At 47.0% G+C, this 18,500-nt stretch overlaps 1 protein-coding gene across 1 annotated transcript in view; it reads left to right on the plus strand.

Moving 5' to 3' along the window:
• The window catches only part of BRSK1 (BR serine/threonine kinase 1), a 51,615-nt gene that overhangs the window by 15,813 nt on the left and 17,302 nt on the right, over positions 1-18,500 (plus strand). The window contains exons 2-9 of the mRNA XM_035135295.3: positions 468-562; positions 3,205-3,290; positions 8,380-8,520; positions 10,610-10,726; positions 13,121-13,154; positions 15,463-15,531; positions 16,203-16,349; positions 18,296-18,327. Coding sequence (XP_034991186.3) covers positions 468-562; positions 3,205-3,290; positions 8,380-8,520; positions 10,610-10,726; positions 13,121-13,154; positions 15,463-15,531; positions 16,203-16,349; positions 18,296-18,327 — 721 coding nt within the window. The remainder of the gene's footprint in view (positions 1-467; positions 563-3,204; positions 3,291-8,379; positions 8,521-10,609; positions 10,727-13,120; positions 13,155-15,462; positions 15,532-16,202; positions 16,350-18,295; positions 18,328-18,500) is intronic.

The raw sequence follows: 18,500 nt of genomic DNA on the forward strand, positions 1-18,500 counted from the left end.
TGTCCACAGACAGCTTCCGGGTCATGTGGCCAGCATTACTAAGCCGCTTCTGGTGAACTAGAGCAGCGCACGGAAACGCCATTTACCTTCCCACTGGAGTGGTACCTATTTATCTACTTGCACTTTGATGTGCTTTCAAACTGCTAGGTGGGCAGGAACTGGGACCGGACAATGGGAGCTCATCCCGTTGCAGCCCTTAAGGTGCCTGCGGTGTATGATCAAAATAACCCGATACAAGAGGTGGGGAACATGTGACCCTCCAGTTGTTGCTGAACTACAACTCCCATCAGCCTCAGCAAACATGCCCAGTGGGCAGGGATGATGGAAACTGTAGTCCAGCAACACCTTGAGGGCTACAGCTTCCCCCCTGCTCTGTGGTGGGAAGGAAATTTGACTTGCCGTATATCATCATTAACCTGCTTCGCATTGTTACAGATATTCTCTGGCGCTTCTTTTCATTTCCGTAGGTCTGGTGAAGCTGGGCATACACTGCATCACAGGGCAGAAAGTGGCGATTAAGATTGTGAACCGGGAAAAGCTTTCGGAGTCAGTACTGATGAAGGTGAGCATGTGGGTTTGTTTGTTGGGAATGGTGTAAGGGCAGCGAAAAATGAAAATGGAAGCAGGTGGAGATGAATGTGCAAACCAGAGAGAGAGAGAGTACCTGCTGAGTCTCAATCTCTGGCCCTCCACTTCATCTTTACAGAAATTTCAACCCAGGTTGCCTTGCCAGATGTGCTCAGACACATTCACAGCCTACACAGCATTGCTTGGAATGAATTTACTAGCAGACTTACTTTGCCAGATGTCACATGATACAGAAGGCCTGCCTTGTTTTTGGACCAGCGTCCTTTGCAAGGTTTAGCATGAGCTGATGGCATGATCGCCAGCCTTCATCAGTATACTAGGCCTCAATCCAGGACTTTGACTTAGTCCACATGGCAGCAGTTTAATCACATGGTGCGGATCAGCTTTGTTGGAGCATTTCCCCCTCGCGCTGGTGTGACACCCCCCCCCCCTTTCCTGAAGTTTGTGCTGACATGGAGAAAATCCCTGAGTGATGAGCTGCTCCACATGCCATGTGATATTAGCTATGTTATGGAGCAGTTTTGAGCAGTTTTTCTGTGGAGGCTGTAATATGTAAAGAGCGCACACCAAAACCCCTGTCCATTGGTCAGGCCATGGGAGAAAAGGAGCTTGAAGCTTTGAAACGAACGGTGAAGATGTTTCTCAGTATGCCCCTCACTTGCCAAGGCCAGAATGAAACGATCAGCAGCTGACACAATCCTGTGCCCCCTTCTGATATACCAGGTGGGGTGGGGTGGGGAGGCTTTGCACACTTGGAGGCATATGCAAGATTGGAAGCGCTGCGTTTGGCAACACCAGGTGGTGCCCCAGCAGAGGCAGGCTGGCAAGCTGGAGACAGACAGGCTAGGAGCTGAAATCTGGAGGCAAAATGGGGGGACCAGGTGGCCTCCCCCTGCAAGACATTGCCAGGCTGAAAGAAATCAGCAGGTCTGCAAGCCTTTGGGCTGCTTCAGTTGACCTATTTGTGGAGCATTTGCCTTGATTTGCTTGCACAAAGTTTATGTGGAGTTTAGATTATAATCTAGCATTTATTCTGATTTGGTTGTGGAGAGGTTACATGACAATGAGCATTCATTCTGACTTGCTTGTGGGGCGTTTATACTTCCCATGAATAATTTGTTCATTCTACACTTATAAACACCTTTCTGCATCATTTCGCTAATTGCAAAGAGACTGACTATTTTTTAAGTGGATTTCTTGCACTAGGCTAGGGTGACTGAGCTCTTTCATTGTGCAATTTAGATTTGGGGTCACGAAGAGTCGGACACGACTAAATGACTAAACAACAACAAATTTCCCAGAATGTTTGATTCCCTCCTGCAAATACTGACACCTTAAATATCCCTCAATAGCATCTTAAATATCCCTCAATAGCATCAGCATCTGACTTCCTAGGCTTGAAGGATCATGGCCTGTCATGTCAAACTCCTGGCTGGAGGGGCCTGTACTTAATTATTTATTCAATTTAATATACCACCCTTTATAAAAAGATCTTGGGGTGGTGTTCTCTTAGACTAGCAGCCTTGGTGGCCGTGTGAGCCACTGCCTGGTTTAAAGGACTCCTGGGTCAATATTTGTGGTGCTGAACATCAAAAGTTGCCATAAATTTAAGACACATTGCTCCCCCCCCCTAAAAAAAGAAATACTGGGAACTGTAGTTTACCCCTCACAGAGTTACAACTCTCAGCACCCCTATTGTTGCTATATTTCAAAAAGCAGACAAACCCCAAAGTTGTGGAGCTTCCCCCCCCAAAATGCCTAAAAACACTATTGTTTAATTGACTTGCCTAAGATCCAGGACAAAGCTCCGTATTCTGGAAATCCCCCCCCCCACATATCAATTCCGTCTATGTGCTTTAAATGTGGATATGACGTGGATATAACACACAGTTCCTGACAAAGCTTTAGACATAGCCAACCTGGCTTGTCTTTCTACTTGCTATTGACTCACACCCACCACTGTCCATTTTTTATTTTGTTTTATTGAGACCTCCTCCACCTGGCTCCATCAGGCATCTTGCACAAATAATACCTCATAAATTATTTCAAACTCTCTTCTTTCATGGAGAACCCAGGAGGAAGCTTCTCTTCTGTAGATCCTAGCACAGGGGTTGGCAAGGCTTACCGGGCATGGGCCGGATCACTCCCATGGAGATCCTCCATGGGCCGGGCCAGTGCAGCACAATGCCGGAAATTGCGTCTGCGCATGTCCGCGGTGCCGGAAATAGTTTCTGCGCATGCCCAGATGCCGAAAATCGCACCTGCGCAGAAGCGTTTTTCAGCATCTGGGCATGCACAAAAGTGATTTCTGGCACAGCGGACATGCGCAGACGCGATTTCTGGCGTTTGGGCATGCGCAGAAGCGATTTCCGGAGCCATGGGAGAGAGTCCCTGCCCTGCGCTGTGCCGGTTTAGCGCAGCACGCGGGGACTCAAAAGCGGGTGGCTCGGTTCAGGGGTGGCTCATAGGCCGGTTAAGCGACCCTCATGGGCCACTTCCAGCCCGTGGGCCTTAGGTTGCCGACCTCTGTCCTAGGACACAGGCAGTGCTCAAAAGTGTTTGTTCTTTACCCCCTGTATATAACCACACATGTATTCTCTCCCTCTTCCCTTCTAGGTGGAGCGGGAAATTGCCATTCTGAAGCTGATTGAACACCCCCATGTGCTGAAACTCCATGATGTCTACGAGAACAAAAAATATTTGTAGGTATTTATTTGCAGATGGCCTCCCTCTCTACCCGCCCCCCACCCACCCCGCCTCCCCTTGTTCACATGTCCCCATCAGAGTGGAGCAGAGCTTCCTATGAGCAAGTCACTTCATAGCTTGAATGGGGGGTGGGAGTAGTGTACTTTCTTTGTTGATTTATCTGCTGAGGATCCTCTTTCCAGGACAAATTCTGGGGATCCCTTCCAGTCAGGGTTGTAGCCACAGGGGATCCTGGTCCACCTCAGGGATATTCTAAACTTCTTCCCTGAACATTCTGCTTCCTTAAAAGCAAAACAAAACATGCTAAATCTGCAATCCTAACCACACCTAATCTGGGAGTAAGCCTGGTTGATTTAGATGGGCCTTACTCTTAGGTAAGTGGGGTGTTGGTGGTGGTTGCTGCTGTTGCTATTATTTTCCCCAGTGATTTTTTTCCGGGAGGACGCAGGGGGATGCATACCCCTAAACCATGGGTAGGCAAACTAAGGCCCGGGGGGCCAGATCCAGCCCAATCACCTTCTAAATCTGGCCTGCGGGCGGTCCAGGAATCGGCGTGTTTTTACATAAGTAGAATGTGTGCTTTTATTTAAAATGCACCTCTGGGTTATTTGTGGGGCATAGGAATTCGTTCATTATTATTTTTTCAAATTAGAGTCTGAGGGACAGTGGACCAGCCCCCTGCTGAAAAAGTTTGCTGACCCCTGCCCTAAACATTTTATGAATCTAAGTTTGGCCTCATTGAGAGGCAGTATTTCAATATGAGTAGGAAAATGAGAGTACAGTGGGACCTCGACTTACGAGCTCCTCGACATCTGACGTTTTCGACTTACGAGCGGGAAAAGTGGCCGCGCACTTACGATTTTTCCGATATCCGAACGGAAAACCCGTTCGCGGCTAGATGCGGTTTCCTCGACTTACGAGTTTTTAGATGTGGTTTCCTCAACTTAGGAAGTTTTCCATTTCCAATGCATTGCTATGGGAAACCGCTTTTCCTATGGGAAACTCGACTTACAAAGTTTTCGTCCTACGAGTGTGCATTCGGAACGGATTAAATTCGTACGTCGAGGTCCCACTGTACCCCTAAACATTTTTTAAAAGAAAAAAGCACTGGTTTCCCCCCAAATAATCCTGGGAACTGTAGTTTACCCCCTCACAGAACTACAATTCCCAGCACCCTCATCAAACTAGGGTTCCCAGGAATCTTTGGGAGAAGTCTCATGTTTTAAATGTGTGGTGTGTTTGCATGCTTAGGCTCTTCTGCAATGATTTCCCCTCCCTTGTTGCAACTGCATTTCTGGCATGCAAACATTTCGCTTTTACCTGTGGAGAGATGAGGAAAAAGCATGCTGGCAGGGTTATACTGAATTGCTCCCTAAAGGCCATGTTAACGTTGAACAACTTAGAAAACAAACAGTTACGACCTTCCACGACTCTCTCTCAATAAAAAAAAGCAGCCACGAGGTCCTGAGCGGGATCGGGGCATTGGTGCAGGGAAGGGATCTTAATTCTTTGACCTTGTGCTGCTTCCTTGCCAAAAAATCCCCTCCGTAATAGCATCTTCAGGGCCAAATAGCAGCTTTTTTCGTTGTTAAGAAAGGGGGCTGGTGGGCCTTAATCACTTCTTAAAGGAGCGTGCTTAATAATGCAAAGTTTGACCCTGAGAAGCCATCCAAGTTAAGTAATTTTAAACATGGTCAGGCGACTGGCGTCTACGTTTCTGGCTCTTCTGCAATGATTTCCCCTCCCTTGTTGCAACTGCGTTTCTGGCTTTGGGCCTACTTTGGTGTGCTCGCCAGGCCATACATATGGCCTCTGGAAGCCAGGATGCCAATATGTGATAAATAATATCTGGGGCCTGTGCGGTTGTGGAGCCGGCTCATGCCTCTGTAGTGCTCAAAGCTGGTCTCCTCCTTTCTCTAGGTGCTTCTTTTTCTCCATTCGGATTTGAAGCCGGTTCGTGGGGGGGGGGGGGGAGCCACATCACAGCAACATCATTTGCTAAGAAACGACAGGGCCGATGCTGGCTAGGCGTGGGTTTGCGTTTCATGTTGTGTGTACACACGGCGGGAGCCACAGGCTGAGCAAACCGACTATTTTTGTGTGTGCGTTTAACATTAGCACAACAGAAATATTAGCTGCCGAAACATTTATTCGCGGAGGTCAGGGGAGAGTAAATGCCTGGTTTCTGCGTGTCATGTCTGCTGTTAAAGGCAGAGGGACGGGGACCCGTCAAATAACACTTTTTAAAACAAAAATTAAAAAGAAAAGTGTTTGGCGATGCCATCTGCTTCTGAAATTCTTGGCGCCGTGGGGTGGTTTCCTAGGTAGGAGATAGCTGTGTTTCTGTGTGCCTGTGAAGAGCGGCAGAGCGGCAGAGCCTCTGTGAACATGTCTGTGTGTGTGTGTGTGTGTGTGTGTGTTGTGTGCAAGAGGGCCGTCCAGAATACCAGGCGGTGCCAGACAACTGGCAATCCTCACACATAAGCTCTCTTTGTCATCCTCCTCCCGCTGACACAATGGGAGGAGGTGTGTGTGTGTGTGTGTGTGTGAGAGAGAGAGAGAGAGAGAGAGGTTGGAGGAAGAGGCTGCTGCCTCGAGGAAATAATTTTGCATTGTAAAACCTATGAAATGAAATTCAAAATGTTTCCTCCAGGCAGCTTCCTCCTCCAACCCCTTTGTGTCTTACCTATAGGTAGGGTATTTTCTGTTAGGGAAAATAGACCTCAGTGCCTGCCGCCTACGAAACTCCCAAGGGCCTATGGAAAAGTTTGAGGCCTACAAAAAACCCAATTAAAGCAGGTTGTTTGGTTTAGCGGTTTATGAAATCATTCCCCAACATGCAGGTATAATACATCTTAAGTAAATGTAAATTAAACATTAACTTTGAGGCTGCTTTCGCTGGCAAAATCACAAGTGACTTTAATTTTTTAATTTTTAATTTTCTGCAAAAGCTCATTCTCAATCGAGAGCAGTGCGAGCAATGAGAGCCTTGCAGTTTTCTCTTGTTTATAGAGATTATGGGACCTATATAACATAAATATCTATCACTTGATCAATGTCGGAGGGCTACAATTATGAGAGTGCTTGGGGCCTGCAACTACTTTAATCTGTGCTTGAATAAGAGGTCTCCTTTACAGTACAGTATAGGCAAAAACTATTTTGTGTGTGTGAAGTGGGGAAAAAGCAAAGAAACTTCCAAGCTCTCCCGAGATAGATTTTTGGTTGTTGTTTTTTTTAAAAAAATCACTTCTGTCCAGTGTACCCTTAGGCTTCCCCACTACCTTTGAGAATTAGGTCGACGTGGACTTGAAATGTACTGTAATTTAATTGGTAGGGAGACGGGAGGTATAATAATAAATCTGTGGCCTTTTAAATTGTGGAGGGTATTGTTTTTGTTATTAATTTTTGTGTTTTTATATTGTAAACTGCCTTGTGATCCTCAGGTGAACGGTGTTATAGAAATATTAATAACAACAGCAATAATAATAAGTAGTATTAGTAGTGGTGGTGGTGGTGGTGCAGGGCAATCTTGAATGCATCTACTCAGGACTGAGTTCCAACATAATGCTAAACCGTGGTTTGTTTTAATCATGTTCAACAAACTGTAAGTTGCCTCACAGACGGCCAAACAAACCATAAATTGTTACTCCAGAGCTTGGTTTGTTTTCCAGCTGCTTCTTGCCAATCTGTGCCTTTGGAGCTTGGTGAGGGTCTGGGATGGGGTGGCCAAACAAAGCACAATTAAGAAGGCTGGACATAACAGCAAACCATAGTTTTAAAAAGCCACGATTCCAAAAGTCAACCATAAACTATGGTTTCACGTGGTTAGTCTGTTGTGCCAGGTTGAGAAACGTTAGTTAGGAATCCATGGTTTGGCATACTGTGCAAACCTGGTCATTGAATTGATGGGACTTTATTGCTGAATAATTATGCCTAGGAGTGCCATATGATGTAAACTTGGGAGTGAGAACCATTGGACACTGCGGGGACTTACTTCCAAGCAGAAATGCCTAGGTTCCTGCTGTTGCCAACTGCTGTAATGTCCTGAGAGCCAAAGACCACTTTAGACATGGCGTGGAAAGCACTTATAATAATAACAATAATAACAATTTATTATTTATACTCCACCCGTCTGGCTGCTCCCAACAGAATATTAAAAACACAATAAAACATCAAACATTTAAAACTTCCCTAAACAGGTCTGCCTGCAGATGTCTTCTAAAAGTCAGATAGTTGTTTATTTCCTTGTCATCTGATCGGAGGGCGTTCCACAGGGCGGGCGCCACTACCGAGAAGGCCCTCTGCCTGGTTCCCTGTAACCTCACTTCTCACAGTGAGGGAACCTCCAGAAGGCCCTCGGAGCTGGACCTCAGTGTCCGGACTGAACGACGCTCGTATGTTTAATATATGGCATGCTTAATGTAATGTCAGCAGTCCTGTGTGAGATTGCACACATGTGTATTTAGTTGCATGTGGTGTTATAGACAGTATGCCAGCTGGGAACCTGGGGCTGGTTACACTTCCCTCAGTGCAGATGCGACTAAGCAAAGTGTGAAGCTGCTGCTACCACCCATGACTTGTACATTGCCCAGTTTTTATTTCAGAGAAGTGCTTTCCATGAGGCAATTTTGTCATGTTTGCAACAGCTGTGGCTTCTCTCTTTTGGGTTCTGCAGCTACAACAGCTGGTGTCTGCACAGTGTTTTGGGATTGCATAACAGCCGGTAATTCATCTTACCCAAAAGTGGCATGAAGATACATGGAACTGCTCATCCTTGTTCTTTCTATGGCAGGGATGGGCAACAAATCTTGATGTTGGTACTCCAACTCCCATCAGTCGCAGTCACCGTTGACAAAGGTCTGGGGTGATGTGAGTTGTAGTCCAACAACACCTGCAAGGCGCCAGGTTTCCCCTCCACCTTCTGTGGCAAAGCATTTAGCTTTCTTTTCTCCCAGCCTGCTTTGCAATTGCTCCAGCTTAGAAGGAATTCTGCGAGGTTGTTCTCCACAGGGGGCCTGGTGGATTCTCATGACCTCTTTCCCGATTTTCCCTGCTTCTCGGTCGCTCTGCCTCCTTCCGCGTCAGATACCTTGTCTTGGAACATGTCTCAGGAGGGGAACTCTTTGACTACTTGGTGAAGAAGGGACGCCTCACACCCAAGGAAGCCAGGAAGTTTTTCCGACAAATTGTCTCAGCTTTGGATTTCTGCCATAGCTATTCTATATGGTGAGTATCTTTCCTCCTCTCCTCGGCTGCTCATTGCCTGTTGCTGTTATCACATATTGCTAAGTAGCTCTTTTTTCCCCAGGAGGAAAGGGGAAAAATGATTTTTCTTATGGTTTATTTTTCTTCTGCTGCCTTGCATTTTGTTCCCTTGGTATTGTGTAAGTATTGATTGTGTTGTATTCTGTCTATGGTGCTTTTTTTCAAGTGTTCATTTTGTAAGCCACTTTGAGCTATCAAAATAATAGCTCACCTGTCTATTTACAGTGGCACCTCTACTTATGAATAACTCTACTTACAAATGTTTCTACTTACGAATGGAGCTCCGTTCGCCATCTTGAATGTGGTTTAGATAGGATTTTTTCTACTTATGAATTTTTAGATAGGGTTGCTTCTACTTACGAATTTTTTCTCCCAATGCATTCCTATGGGATTCAACTTACAATTTTTTTTGACTTACGAATGTGCGTTCGGAACGCATTAAATTTGTAAGTAGAGGTACCACTGTATTTAATCATCATCAAAGCCATCATGCTGTCTCATCCCTGAGTCGCTGAGACTGTGTTTGGATCTTCCACTGCCTTATGGACCACTGAAATGTGCTCTGTGGCTGTACAACCAGAGTGAGGAACCTCTTTCAGTCCAAGGACCACATTGCCTTGTGGGCAACTTTTCTGGGGGCCCTTTGCCGGTTGTGGGTGTGGCCAAAGGCAAAAGTGGGTGGAGCATTGCCTGTGACTCCAGTCTTAGCCTTTGTCCAGTAGGTTATGTCCCAGCTGTTCAAAAGCCAGAGGTTTTTCTCTCTGCCTACACTTCTCTCTCCATCTTTCCTCCAAGGCAAACAAGAGAAATTAGCAAAGTTCAAGGCGCTCGTGAGAAAGGCATGAAGCAGAGACCAGTGATGGGTATAGCCTGGAAAAGGATGTGAGTCCTAGGGGTCAGATAGTGAGGCCTGGAGGGCCTGGAGGGCCTTAGGTTTCTCTTCCCTTCTGCACAGTCCAACCAGACCAAGAAAAAGCCATTACCTACTCTGTTCTGTTCTGGGACCCAGGTGGCGCTGTGGGTTAAATCACTGAGCCTAGGGCTTGCTGATCAGAAGGTCGGCGGTTCGAATCCCTGTGACGGGGTGAGCTCCTGTTGCTTGGTCCCAGCTCCTGCCAACCTAGCAGTTTGAAAGCACGTCAAAATGCAAGTAGATAAATAGGAACCGCTACAGCGGGAAGGTAAACAGCATTTCCATGTGCTGCTCTGGTTTGCCAGAAGCGGCTTTGTCATGCTGGCCACATGACCTGGAAGCTATACGCCGGCTCCCTCGGCCAATAATGCGAGATGAGCGTGCAACCCCAGAGTCGGTCACGACTGGACCTAATGGTCAGGGGTCCCTTTACCTTTACCTTTACTCTGTTCTGCATGTTGAGCTGCTGTTCAGGGCTGAAGAGACAGTAGATAAGTTGGCAACTCTCGTTGCAACAATCATAGGTTTAAGTTGATTGAAATTTGCAGCTCTAGTTTCAGATTCACTGAGGAGGAAGGAGAGACTGAAGTGACTAATGTAAAAAACAAAACCTCTGGCAACCTCAGGAACGCTTGACTTACTTTGCCCTGATCTTGGTACGCAGGACAATTTCTGTAGTTGGGTAACATGGTGAATTGTGAGTAACCCAGGAGAGTCAGCAAGGAAGGCTAGCTGAAACACCCTGCTGTTCATTGTGTGTTTTGGATGATTTCTCAGGTTAGCAACTCTGGGATAGGTACTTCTTACTCTGATCAAGCAAGCCCCAGTGCTATTTCCATAGCCATGGCAACTAGAAACTTGTTCCTGTTTCAAAAAGAAAGCTTGGGTTCTCTGAAATCCAGCACATTCCCTGGCCACTGGGCCACAAGTCCGATTCAGCACCTGTGTTTAAAAAATCTGCTCAAGGGGCAGGGAAAAGCAAGTCCATTCTGATCGCATTTCCTTCACGGGGATAATCCCAGATGCGGCTACTTGACTGCAAGGGATTCGGAGGCAGAGCTGCGAATGTTTCGCATGCATGTGCCTTTTGTGTCTCCCACTGACCAGTCTCCGTTCGTTTTGTTTGGACCTCCCCAGCCACCGAGACTTGAAGCCGGAGAACCTGTTGCTGGATGAGAAGAACAATATCCGGATTGCAGATTTCGGCATGGCCTCCCTGCAGGTCGGAGATAGCCTGCTGGAAACAAGTTGTGGGTGAGCCAACCTCTACATGTGGAGGGCTGATTGGAGGGTTGCACACAACACCACGAAAGAGATGAGGATGAGGAGTGGGGCATCCGTTGATCCTTGTTTGGCAGGAATACCAAAAGCACAAAAGGTGTTTCCTGCAGGGAATACCATAAAACGTGAAGTGGGAAGGAAGCGCATGTCTGCAAACCCAGAGAAGCTGGTGCATGTCTTTTAAAGAAATGTGCTTCCTTTTCACACATGATGGGGTTCACTGGAGTGTCCATAAATCAGAAACATCTGCTGTATAGTATGTGAATCACTCCTACGTTTGCAGCAGAGGGGTGGATTTTGGGGGGATTTGCCAGCCCTGTAATAGAGTGGCATAAGGATCTCATCCAAGGAATGACATGAGCTATGCCGCCTTGGCTGTGTTGCCACAGGTCGACCCTCCTACCTATCCCTATGCTGTGCTCTTATACCCTTCCCAGGGAACGGAGGTACAGTAATTCACCACTTTGTCTGGCCCACACCACCATGGCTCTCACTCGCTCCACCCCGTGCTCTGGGATTCCCAAACCCGATTGGTAGCCCTACCAGTCACTCTCCCATTAAGGCCACCAATCTGGAAAAGAAAGAAAAAAATATGCTAGCAAAAAGAAGACAGATGTGGGCTCTGGTTTTTCACACTGTAGCTTCTCAAGTTCAGCACTGCCCAAACTGAATGTGCACAATTAGTAATTTTGTGAATTGTTTTTTTACAAAAGGAAATAGCAGCTGCTGTGCGCTTGCCTCCCCACCCCCACCCCCCACCCCGATCCAGGTCGGGACTGTTCTGTCAGGGGAGCGGGGCTTTAACTCTGTGCCCTGACCCTGTTCCAGTTCTGATCAGCCCTTGCACCTCTCTGGCTTCTATTTGGTGACAATGGCAACATCTCTTTTGGGACAAATAGCAGCTGCGGGAAAGCCTGATCCAGATGGGGACTGTGGTTAAGGCCCCACTGTCTTCATGTCACGGTCTAAATCTGAATTTACTTCCCCCAGCTGAAATATGCTTTGTTTTGCTGTTTTTAAAAATCACGTAACTACTGTTAGCATGAATAATACCACGATTGGTTTTTTGGCCTGAAAGTGAACTTTGCTTGCCAGCTCTTTAGCCTCAAAACTGGGACATATTTCGTTCTGGGAGGAAGTGAAGGAAATGCTTTGAGATTGCCTAGTTGCAGCCACATGACTGCACATCCTTTATGAAATTTGCGGTTGTTTTTTGAATATTTATAATCTGTATTTTATTTGAATTTTTTTTATATAAAAAAAGTTTGGTATTGCTTTTTCCTTTTTTGTAAGCTGCTGTAAATGCCAGTGTGATGTCTAGGCAGTGTAACCCCTCTCCCCCCAAAACCACCCCCATATATTTAAAATAGATAAATAATGAGCACCCAAAGCACTTCCACCATCACAGCATCGGCACCATACATTTAAAGCACGTTTAGCACACATTTAAAGCACACCTATGGCTACATACCTGCCATAATTTTAAAGCACATGACTTTCTCCAGAGAATCCTGGGAACTGTTCCTTACCCTTCACAGAGCTACAATTCCTAGCACTCTTAACTCTTAATTCCTGACACTCCCCAGAAAAAAACGGAGGGCAGTCCAAGGAAGGCTGAGGAGATGTTCCATGTGCTTCATGTGTGCTAGTTCACATGCTTTAAATGTGTACTAGGGGGATGCAGGTGGCACTGTGGTCTAAACCACTGAGCCTCTTGGGCTTGCCGATCAGAAGGTTGGTGATTTGAATCCCCGTGACGGGGTGAGCTGCTGTTGCTCTGTCAACCTAGCAGTTTGAAAGCACATTAGTGCAAGTAGATAAATAGGTACCGCTGCAGCGGGAAGGTAAACGACATTTCTGTGCGCTCTGGCTTCTATTGCTCCAGAAGCGGTTTAGTCCATGACCCGGAAAGCTGTCTGTGGAGAAACGCCGGCTCCCTCGGCCTGAAAGTGAGATGAGCACCACAACTCCACAGTTGCCTTTGACTGGACTTAACCGTCCAGGGGTCCTTTACCTTTACCTTTACCTTACCAAATGTGTGCAAAATGCGCTTTAAATGTATGTGCAGGCTCCTTCACTGCCTCAGTCTCCCTTCTTGCCTCCTCATGGCCAGCTTCCTGGACCTGGCAGCTGAAACCTCCCAGCACTTGTGGGACAAGAATGCAGGCGGGGCATTTTCCCTCCACAAATACATCTTAGGTTTTGGAGATGGTGTGCTTGTGGGGGTGGGGGAAAGAAGTCCTGCAGGCTCCTCTTCACATGCTTGTTTGAACCCAAGGCCCTTTGGGGGGGTCTGCTTTCTCCTGCGTTTCACTCTTCCTCTGTCTCTCTGTCTGTCTCTTTTCTGCCCCCAATGCTGGGCTGCAGTTCTCCTCACTATGCATGTCCTGAGGTGATCAAGGTAAGGACTCAGGCCTAGTGCCCACACCCCTCCCCCACCTTGCTGGCATCTCCTTCCCTTCCCTCTTGCTCGCGGATCAAACCAGGGGGTCCGTCAAGCCTGGCATCAGGCTTCACTTGGGTCGGGGTAACGGCTTCCCAGACGTATGTCATCATCTTCTACCCATTTGCCATGGAATAAGCCCCATGGATCTGGGTGGGGCTGATTTCTGAGTAGGCATGTATAGGATTGAACGGTTGGTTGCTTAATTCTTTAAAACAAGAAAGTGGAGAGCAGTTTTGGTTGACTTAAAAGGAGACTCTGTTGAGTCAGTCAATGGCTTTCAGGAGTTGGGTCAAATTCAAACCAAACTAGTTGCGCTTACATCCCATGTAAATAAATGTGAAAAGGTATCAGTGATTGAGTTAACACCCATTGATTCCAGTGGGACTTATGGGCAACTAACTCACAGTACAATCCTATGTTTGTCAACTCAGAGGTTAAGTCCCATCAAGTTGAATGGGAGTTATTCACAGGTTATAGCAGGGACGGGGGTCAAATGTGGCCCTCCAGGCCTCTCTGCCTGGCCCTCAGGGCTCTCCCCAGGCCACAGTCCATCCAGAGCCACAGCCTTCACCAGACATGATCTACAACCTCCTCCAGTGTTTTTGCCTGGCTGGAATTTGTCCTTGGGCTCTGGTCATGCTTCCTGTTTGTCTGGATGGAGGGTAGGGAGGTGGGTGTGGAAAATAGCCTTCTGCAGAAAGGCAAATTTCACATATCTCGGTCTGCCCACTTTTGCCTCTGCCCTGCCCAGCCCAGAAGCTTGCCAAGAAGGAAAGGCGATCCTCGGGTTGGAAATACGGTATATAGGATTGCAGCCTTTGCCTGGACCCAGTTCAATTTTTCTTCCTATAAGGACTTAACAAACTGCAGATAGCAAGCAGCATTTTAAAAGATACACCCCTTCCTATGTGTGAGAGGTCATGTATCCAGGATGGTGCATGGCGCAATGCAGGCTTGCGTAATTTAATAACGGAGTAAAGTATGCCATTTTGTAGAACGATTCCCCCCACTTATATTCACATTTGTGTAGATTTAAGTGATTAATTAATTGATTAATCAACTACAATCCATATGATAAATTTACCTTTCCTTTTTTAACTTGGCGACTGCTCTAATTATATGTGGGGTTGGGCAGGCAAAGGTATTGGAGGAGACTGGTAGTTGCTTGTCTCTCATCCCTCACACCCTTTATGACTGGGAAGGGGAACCTGCGACCCGCCTCCAGACATGGTTGGACTCCAACTCCCATCAGCCCTGTCTAGCTGACTAGGGCTGATGGGAGTTGTAGTCCCACGATATCTAGAGGTCCATAGGTTCTCCATCCCTGCTTTAGTAAGGCCTTGCTCTGTACAATAGGGTAGCTTCTTCAGAAAAACTTCAACTCTTTTAAAGTACCATAATCCTCATTCCAGAGCCGCTAGATCTGAAATTTAAATTCAGTGATCTGGAGGATATCTACTGAATTCCTTCCCCCAGAAATAAGACATTTCTGATGCTGGGAAGAAGCACCACCCACTTGTGAACAGTGGCAGATGGCTTGGGAGGGGGGAAGAGCCGCCCTCCTGGTGCAGCTCACCTGGACAAGGCTGGGTGAGGGCGGCTGCAAGGTCAGGGCTGCAGGGAGACACTGGTGGGAGTGCCCGATTGGCTCTGTGGGCCTGTCATTCACACAGCCCAGCTGTGCCGCCAGCTCATGCCAGCCCTGTCTGCATAAGCTGCAGCAAAGCCAATGCTGAGAGGGTGGCTCTGCTCCACTGCATCAGCCACTACTGCTTGTGGAGGGTATTGGGGAAGGGCAGGCACCCCCAAACTGTGGCCCTTCAGATGTTTTGGCCTACAACTCCCATGATCCCTAGCTAACAGGACCAATGGTCGGGGAAGATGGGAATTGTAGTCCAAAACATCTGGAGGGCCGAAGTTTGGGGATGCCTGGGGAAGGGGAACATCAACCAGTCCTGGAAGATGGGGAAATTTTGATCCCTTCTTGATGGCCATGGACTGGAGCCGGGAGACAATAGAGCTTGCTGAGTAATGGACCAAGCGAGGGCAGGAGGAGTTGGGGCAGGTGGCGAGAGACAAGGTTCTCTCATCCTTGTAGAGATATATCCCCTTCCCGCCTGTTCTGAACACTTGGGCGAGCCTTCCACTCTCCATTCTGATTTCTTCATTGTCTGTCATTCATTCCCAGCCAAGCTTTCCCTCTCCTGCCCCTGCCCTCCCGAGTTGCCAACCCCACCAAATCTCTCTGCTCTTCGCTCCTTAGGGGGAGAAGTACGATGGACGTCGCGCTGACATGTGGAGTTGTGGAGTCATCCTTTTTGCCCTGCTGGTGGTAAGGCTGCTCTCTAGTAAATTGCCGGGCTATTCAACACCCCACACCCACCACGTTGTCCTCCCTGTGGCAAAGGTGTTCCAAGGTTGCTCGGAGCAACCTATGTCCAGTGCTGGTCCTACTCAGAGCAGACCTGTTGAAACTAATGGACATGATGGACTGAAGTTCACTGATGTGAATACCTCCAGGTATTGTTGGACTTCATCTCCCATCAGCCCCAGCTGGCACGGCCGATGGTCAGGGATGATGGGAGTTGTAGTCCAACAACGTCCGGAAAGCCACAGGTCCCCGCCATCTCTAAGTTGTGTGTGCTTTATTTATTTGCAAACACATTTCTGTGCTGCCCCATCACAAAGTATCGGAATGGAGCACAACACTGAAACATAAAAGAACCATTGAAAACAATAGAGGTGACCATTAGCTAATCCAAAAATTAAAAATGAAATGGTTACAAAGGCTTGCCAGTGTAAAAAGATCTTCAAGATCTACAAGTCAAAAGCAAGGGTGCCTGATGAACCTCTCCTGGAAGGGACAGGAGGCACTAAGTACTCAACATCTAGCACTTGAATTTAAATGCAAAAAAAACCCCATTCTGCATTTGAAATCTCAGTATTGAAAAATCTGTGTGAGCTTTCATTTTGGGGTCGGTTCTCTCACCCTTTATCCTGCAGGGAGCGCTACCCTTTGACGACGACAACCTACGCCAGCTGCTTGAGAAGGTGAAGCGGGGGATCTTCCATATGCCCCACTTCATCCCGCCCGACTGCCAGAACCTCCTGCGGGGCATGATTGAGGTGGAGCCCGAGAAAAGACTCAGTGTGAGTAATCCTGGCGGTGCAAATGCTGCTAAAGTAGGGTTAGGCAGTCATCCCCAACCTGCGGCCCTCCAGATGTTTTGGCCTACAACTTCCATGATCCCTAGCTAACAGGACCAGTGGTCAGGAGTGGTGGGAATTGTAGTCCAAAACATCTGGGGGGCCGAAGTTTGGGGATGCCTGGGTTAGGGGAAGACATTCAATTCTTTTTTGATTTAAAGGCGAATTCACCTGATCTGCATTTTCCAAAACAATGTATGAACCAAGAGACAGCCATCTTTTTGAAATTAACAATTCTCTGAATTTTGCAGTGCGCTCCTGCAGCGGAGTAATGTACAGTATTTGGAAAATGCATATACTAATGTAAGGTGTGTGTGTGTGTCTGTTTACATACAATTTATTGTATATATTTACAATAATACTTAAAATATATTTTAATATTTACAATATATTTAAAATTTACAGAATTGTAGTTGAAAAAATATTTACCAAAAAATGCTTTTCTAAGGCACGCTTTCTATGTATTCTTGTACACATTACTTCAGTTTTTCCAAACAAATTACACAGAATTACACATTTGTGCAAACAAATTACATAGAAAACAATGGAGAAAAAACAAAACAAAAAGAAGTAGATATATAGAAGTATAACCACACACACACACACACACACACACACGTGTGTGTGTGTGTGTGTGTGTGTGTGTGTATGTATGACATACAAATTGCATTATATTAGGGAAAATATAAGTACTAGAGAAAATATGCTTTGCAAAAATATAGATATTAGGATAAATTATTGTTATTATTAATCAAAATTGTATACCCACTTCATCTGAAGATCATAGGGCGGTTCACAACATGAGAAAACAAAATACATAATAAAAACAAGAACTGGAAACTAATTGGCAGCCAGTGCAGTTGGGCTAGGATTGGTACTACAGTACTGTATATGCTTAAACTATATTGCCACGGTGAGCAACCTGGTGGCCGAATTGTGCACCAGCTGAAGTTTCCAAACCGTCTTCAGAGGCAGCCCTACAGATAACACCCTGCAGTAATCTAACCTGGAGGTTACGAGAGCATAGGTGACAGAGGTTAGGTTATCCCTGTCCAGATAGGGACACAGCTAGGCCACCAGCTGAAGCCGATGGAAGGCAGCCTGTGCTACTGAGGCCACCTGAGTCTCGAGCAACAGCAAAGGATCCAGAAGTACCCCCAGGCTGCATATCTGCTCCTTCAGAGGGAGTGCGACTCCAAGAGCAGGCAGCCTGCCGTCCAACCATTAACATACTGATGAGTTTTCATGAGGGTTTTTAAAATGCCCCCTCCCTGCAAAATGATGCAGAAATGTCAGGAGCTGAACTTAAGACCGGACAAATCAGAAACTAAAACTGGTAGATTAGGTGGCGCTGTAGTTAAACCACTGAGCCTAGGGCTTGCTGATCAGAAGGTCGGTGGTTCGAATCCCTGTGACGGGGTGAGCTCCCGTTGCTTGGTCCCAGCTCCTGCCAACCTAGCAGTTCAAAAGCACGTCAAAATGCAAGTAGATCAATAGGAACTGCTACAGCGGAAAGGTAAACGGCGTTTCCATGTGCTGCTCTGGTTTGCCAGAAGCGGCTTTGTCATGCTGGCCACATGACCTGGAAGCTATATGCCGTCTCCCTCGGCCAATAATGCGAGATGAGCAGGCAACCCCAGAGTCGGTCACGACTGGACCTAATGGTCAGGGGTCCCTTTACCTTTACCTTTAGTTGGAAGCGAAGCAATACCATAGTTTTGGATGGGGAGCTCTTTAGATCCGACATCCACTTTCATGGGACTAAGCCTCACCAACCTCAGCGAGGCTTTCTTTTGAGTAGACTTGTAGAGGATTGCATTTATAGATGGTGTATGGAGAAAAAGTTTCTAATGTTGTTGTTCCCCCCCCCCCCCATGTGGCAACTTTAGCTGGAACAGATCCAGAAACACCCATGGTTCTTGTGAGTACCTCCAGATCCTTCTTTTTGATTCCCACCAAGTCCCAATATTTTCTGGCTTCACTGGGTGGAGATATGTGTGTATGAGGTGGGGGGCACATGGAGAAACTGAACCCAGGAGATGGGCAGAGTATAAATAGTTTCTCAGTCAAGTACATCCCTGGCCACTGTGACCC

Source organism: Zootoca vivipara, chromosome 12 (genome assembly GCF_965207765.1).
Source record: "Zootoca vivipara chromosome 12, rZooViv2.hap1.1, whole genome shotgun sequence".
Taxonomy (NCBI): domain Eukaryota; kingdom Metazoa; phylum Chordata; class Lepidosauria; order Squamata; family Lacertidae; genus Zootoca; species Zootoca vivipara.